General features: G+C 36.0%; 1 protein-coding gene across 1 annotated transcript in view; it reads left to right on the top strand.

Annotated features, from left to right (window-relative positions):
- Positions 1 to 1,500: 1,500 nt before the first annotated feature.
- Positions 1,501 to 6,467, top strand: part of FSIP1 (fibrous sheath interacting protein 1) — a gene marked incomplete at both ends in the record, with an annotated part of 24,387 nt that continues 19,420 nt past the window's right edge. The window contains 3 exons of the mRNA XM_008948571.1: positions 1,501 to 1,673; positions 2,481 to 2,565; positions 5,753 to 5,851. Coding sequence (XP_008946819.1) covers positions 1,501 to 1,673; positions 2,481 to 2,565; positions 5,753 to 5,851 — 357 coding nt within the window. The remainder of the gene's footprint in view (positions 1,674 to 2,480; positions 2,566 to 5,752; positions 5,852 to 6,467) is intronic.

Below are 6,467 nucleotides of genomic sequence, written 5' to 3'. Positions count from 1 at the left end.
CTCTCCCCATATTTTTTTTATATATATGTTTGTTTGTTTGATGGTGGTTTTTTTGTTTTGTTTTGTTTTGTTTTGTTTTTCTTCTCCTGCCCCTCCCCCTTCAGAGAGCGGAAGGCCGCAGCCTCCTCTCCTCACAGCCACGTGCTGGGTTCTGTTTGGACCTCAAGCCGTTTCCTCAGCACCCCCTCCCCCTGCTGCGACACTTCCTGGGCGCTCAGGCACGTGGGCAGCCCGAGCCTGCTGCCCTCCTCCCCTCTGCAGGAGCTCCCGAGCGGGCAGCCCCCTTAGGCTGCAGAAAGCCTGAAGAAAAGCCAAAGTCAGTTCCCAGAGCAGAGCTGCTCCCGCTGCCTCCTCTCCTCGCAGCTGGAGTCTCGCTTTCTTTAATGCTATGATACTATTTGAATTTTATAAAGATTCGATCAATCTAAGGCAGAATCCAGTGATGATTCTATCTATTGCAGCAATGCTGGCCATCTAACATAATCTTCATTTATTCAGGACAGAAATTGAACAGAACTCAATTTGAAAGCTCAGTCAGTAGTTTTAGGTTCAAATCCGTCTGCTGGGGCCCGTTGAAATAAGTGTTCTTCTTGTGTCTTCTGTCCTTGGGGCTTCCCCGGAGCTCAGTTCTATTTCTATAGGTCTCCCCTTGTTGTATCACTCACCTCTTTCTATAGCATAAGGTAGACCAGTGCATCACAGTAAATGCTTGGGATCCATGGGTGTGTAAAGCATTTGACCTCAGAAAATGAAAAGTGAAAATGTATTGCAGCAGTCCAAACCCGGAAGTCTGTGGGATAGGGACAGAACTACAAGTGTTTCCTTGGCTCCTGCTATGGAAGCTAAGCTTGACCAGAAAAGAGGGCAGGGAAATTGTCATCTGCATGTTTAGCAAGAAAGGAGACAATAGAGAAATTTAATTAAATAATGGTAATTTCTATAATGTTTCACCATTTCTATTTTTCAAAACAACGTTTTTATACAACCATTATCAGAATCTTGTATTGGCTGAGATAAGTCAAGCCTAAAACTTCTGAAACATTTAAAAGCAGAGATATCACAGAGTCTCTCTTAACCCCAGAATTAATCATTTTAATGAATGACATTTCAACATGTGTTCTGCTGTTTGGGCTGAAGAAATTGTTTTTTATTTTTAAGCTTATTTTATCTGTCATTTTTGCTGATACTGTGGAGATGTCACTCTTCCATTATAAACTTGCCCAAAATGGAGGGGCTCTTCCCACCCCTCCATATCCAATTGCTACAACTCAGAGTTTGATTCAGTGCTCTGTTGTTACAAAGACTTTTAAATTTTTCCCTGCTACAAACAGATTTAGAAATGAACACGATATATATGCTTGAGAATAATTGTATTCTTATTTATGGTTGTTATCAAATTACTTGTACTGCTTTTTAGTGGTTTTTGGATATGTTTTGGTTTTTTTTGTTTTTTTTTAAGTTGGAATGCTTCAAGCCAACAGTTTTAAATGTATTCTACAGCAAACTCTTCCAGCTTGGAATATACTGAAGAAACAGACGTAGATCCTCAGATTCAAGCAGCTATAAAGAAAATGAATAAACTTGATGCAATACTGGCAAAAAAGCATTTTAAGGAGAGAGCAATTAAAAAACAAGGCAAAGAAATGAGGGCAAAGTTCTGGGAAGAACTTCAGGTTTGAAAGTGTTCTGCTTAATTTATAAATACTGCATCTTAGAGTACTGTCTTTCAAGATTGTATTTCACGGACACATTGTTTTATTAAATAACTTGTTGTTGGCTGATTAAAGTGAAGAAATGGATCTTAAAAAGTAACTTTGAATAGGGTTTAATATACATTGACTAGACAGCCTTTGAAAGGAGGCTGTGGTCCTAAAACCTAGAAGTGTTTATTTTCCTCTTGTGTGGTGGTTCTTAGGCCCCTCTGTGCCAGTCCTGTCCATTACTGAAGAAGGTAGAGATGCCCCCTGAAGAAGGCATGAGAACACAACAGCACAAAGTCCTTCATATTATCTCTTTCCTGGAGTCCAGCAGTTAAATGTTACTTTAAGCCCTGAAATATGGGAATATTTTCTGTGAGGTTAAGTGTTGTGTAATTTAAGTGAATACAAACATCAGTTGCTGAGAAGACATGGTTGCAATTGGTTTGACTGCATCTCATATTTCGGTGGGCTGGGAGGCAGAGCCATACATACATTACAGAACTCCTTTGTCTTGTGGAGTGCATCTCTTTGTAAGAGACAATCTATAACAGAGGCTTTAAAGTTGCACCATGCCTTTATCATAACTTTAGAAGGTGTTCAGGTAGCCTCAAGAAGAAAATAAAGCAGTAAATAAATATTGCCAGTGAGCGATGAGTTTTTAATAGGGTCTAAAGTTCATTAAACTTGCTAAGCAGATGTGTTTTGCTTTAAAGTATTTACTTTAAGGTATATAAATATATGTATGTATATGTATATTTATGCTTTATTTCTTTCAAACAGTCTATTAGAAGCACTGGAAGCCGTGAGGAGATAGAAAACACAAACCTTTTTTTATCTTTGATCTCATCATGGCAGGATACAGCTGGTAAGTAAGAAGAAGATGTAACTACCCTGATATAATTATCCTGTATTTTGATTAATACCAATATTTTTGTATGATACTATAAAAATAAAGCTTTCAGACCTTTACAGTAAAAATAATATTTACAAATAAAAGTACATCAAGGGAATATTTGAGAAATTAACTGAAATATTTTTTGCATTTTCACCAATATAGATGATGTACTTCGATTTTATTTATAGGAGCTATGTTTTTTCAAAGAACTATCTACTCTATAAGGGTAGAAGTCCAAGATAAGAAAGCTTACATTTTTCAAGTTGATGGCAAACACAGATTATTTCAGAAAACACGCCCAACTGATAACACTGGCAAATTAAAGTTGTGATAGGAGGTATAGGGAAAGCAAGTAAGGTGGAAGCAATGGCAGTGCCACGGTGAGGATCTCACAATATGACAGGTCCAGAGGGAAGGAAATCCTGAGCCTTTTTAGAAATTGTTGACAGATGAACCAAAAGAATGGGACCGAATTATGATACCAATTTATATGTCAGAAAACAATAGAGGAAGCTGTGTGCATAGCCCAGGTCTTGAAACATAGTCCAAAAGGGAGTATGGACAGTTTACGTTTAATTTGATATTGATTATGTTACACTTAATTCAATTCTGAAAGAATTTAAGATTCTGAACGTGAGAGAGAATTTGAGTAAAAGGAATCTTGCTTCAGGAGGCAGTTTAGTGTTCATGGTGGTGTTAGGTTGGTGGTTGGACTTGATGATCTTAGAGGTCTTTTCCAACCTTAATAATTCTATGATTCTATTCTATGATTCTAGGATCATCAAATAATATGGACTGTCATTCTAAGGCTAGGAATATGAAGTATGAACTTAGTTTTCTTAATTGACTTTTTTCCTGAGAAAGGGAAGAAAATTTCTAGGGAAGAAAATTTAAGAGAGATGGCAGTTTTAAAAAAAGTGAAACTATGTTAAAGATTTGTTAGCGGACTATTCTCAGGGAGAAAGGACCAGGAAGGCTGGTAAGATAATTTCTGAGTTTCCTTATGATATGACAAAGACAAAAATATTCAAGGTGGAAATAAAAACACCAGTAAGAATTTTAATCTTTTATTTAAAGTCACTTCTTAAGGAGCACTTAAACCACCAAATTCTATAGCTACTAAAATTAGGCAAATGTCTAGTGAAGGATTGAGTTCTTTAACAGGAAAGGTAAACAAATAGGTAATGATACAGAGACATGTGGAAGGTGAAACATACCAAAAAAACTATCATCAAAATTACAGTGAATACTGATAATGTAAATCTATAGGTAGAATAGTGAAATAAAAGTTTTAAAACTATTTAGAAATATTTTTTCTATTGAGTTGGAAGGACACAATTGTGTTGGAGTTTTGAAGCAAGTGGTTGAACTACATTCTGAAGTATTGGTAGTTTTCTTCAAGAATGCACAGAGGATGTATTTTAAAATGTCCTTTTTCTTACCATGGCTGGACTTTTGCTGGGGAAGACACTGGAACGAACTGTAGTCATTCTACTCACAATGCCTTTATTGAGGGGGAAGAAAATCAGGCTGAATTTGTCCAGAATATATTGTGCAAAAAATTCTTGAGAGTGGTTTTAAAGAGTTTGCTGTTTGAATACTCTGTTTTGGTGCTGGAGTTCTCAGAGTTGTGTCGATCATATGCACATTTTGCATGCTGTCCTTCATCTTGGTTGAAAAGAAAGAATATTGCATTCTGTGTTTTCTTCTTGTTGGAGAGAGAACAAGGATTTGAGATCTGAATGGTTATTGCTGATCAAAAATCTCAATTAGAACGTTGGAAGTACATGCATAATAATGGTAGTAGCAGTGTGTGGCTCGGACATTCCAACAAAACTGATTATTACAAGGTAACCTGGTTTTATTTCTATGCTGAAGTTTGTTTTATTAAGGGAAGAACACAGAATTTGATCTGGGTGATATTTGAAAAGTCTCCAGTAGATGTCAGGGTATAGTAAAAAAAACAGTAGGCAAGGAAGACTATGGCTGTAGATGAACTCCATGCTTCAATTCCCTTTTATCTCCAAGGTAAAACCATGCTGTAGAGTTCATGTGCATCATGTGGGTTCTGGTCTACTGTACTGGCAAAACTCTGTGTAGTTTAGCTTTATATTTTTCCTCCAGCCTGATCTTTATTTTGAATTTTCTGTGACATGCTAATGTCTTACTTTCAGGTCTTATTTATTTGAACAATTGCCTTGATAGCTGTCCTGGTTAATACTGAAATGGAATGCAATTAATATATTTTGCTTTTCAGAGCTTCATTAAATAGTTTATATAGGAGAATTATTTAATTATAGCTTTTAATGTGGCTGTGAAATAAAACACACGTTCCAGGTACAAAATCATTAATAACTAATGTGTCCCAGCTTCTCAGGCACAAAGGAACCTCTGAGACACTCAAGGCAGAAATGTAAACCAGGAGTTGATTAAACAGCCTTAAATTCATTCCCCTGTGCTCTATATGACAAAAAGTATAACTTTTAATTTAGTCCATTAAACTTCATTATTATTATAGGATGTTGGTTGTTTTTTTCATTGTGAGAAACACGTTTTTCATATGTGTTGTATATGGGTCTTTGCCATACCAGCCCTTTTCTGTAAGTGCTAAGTGTATAGACTGCACGTTAATACTCCAACTTGTACTTCCAGTTGATGCATGTCAATACCATGACTGATTTCTTTTTTTTCTTTGAGTAACTGAAAAAACTCTTGCATGATAGGATATTTGAACGTTTTTTTTGTAGACAGTACTCTTGATCTAAGCCATTTGGAAGTTACTAATTAATGCATACGTAGACACAGGGTGTGAAAACCTGGATAATCTGTTCTCATTCAGAGTTCTAGAGGACTTGCCACATGGTATCTAGAGAGGCTTTTGAACTTTAGGGCCTTGGGCTGTATCTTCAAGAATGTAATTATTTGTCAGTAGTTGGGCAGTAGCTGTTAAAAAGAGAAGCAGCCATATGAAACAGCATAATTATTCATGAAACACACCTTACACTTTCCCCCTTTATTCTTGAGAATATGGTGGTTATGTAATTTATCTAAGTAAATTTTAACTTTCATCTGTGAGATCTTATAGTATGATACACATGAAATTAGATCTTCTTTAAGTACATTTCAATTAAATTTTACGGAAAAAAATTCCTTGCAGATCCCTCACACGCTGGAGAAGGTAAAATATGTGCTTCAGTACTTCACACACAAGTTAATCCAGAAGATTATAACTGCCATAAAACCCAACGGAATCAGGGTAAGCTTTAGTAATTGTATAGCTTGGGTAATGAAGGCTTGGCCTTCGTGGCTAGGCCAATGAAATCAGAGGAAACAAGGTTGCTTAATGGCATGATAGAAGAGAATAGTTTTGTCTGTGACTTATCTAAAACATTTTACTCAACACGGTAAGAAAGTTTTTACTTTCAGGTTTATAAAACTTTTTTTCTTTTGTTGCAAAATGATGATGTGTGCAACTGATTCATTGTAAAATGTATCATTGGTTCTTCATGGAGATTCTTTAAAAATTTGTCTCTGTTGTTATTCTAAGGTACTGTAACTTTAATGAGCTTCTATTGTAGAAACCATTTAAAAATGAAGAGTGGTGCTGTATACAGTTTCAACTGTTCTTTAATTTTTATGTTTTCAGGAGAAATCGTGTGGATGTTGTGACAAACCTAAATCTTCAGACAACTCATTTTGCATTTAGTTATGCTGATTACCGTAAAGGCTGCGTTGCTTTTATGGATTAAGTACTTTCTGGCAAAAATCAAATATCTGCACTGAATCTTTTAGACATCACTTATGTACACGGTATAGAGGTTTCAAATGCTGGTAGTAGTGTAGTGTGTCCAGCACTTCCAAAATAAATGGAA

Source organism: Merops nubicus, unplaced genomic scaffold (assembly GCF_000691845.1).
Source record: "Merops nubicus isolate BGI_N331 unplaced genomic scaffold, ASM69184v1 scaffold7841, whole genome shotgun sequence".
NCBI classification, from domain to species: Eukaryota; Metazoa; Chordata; class Aves; order Coraciiformes; family Meropidae; genus Merops; species Merops nubicus.
Note: the sequence above shows the minus strand (reverse complement) of the source record. Positions and strands in the feature narration are given on the sequence as shown.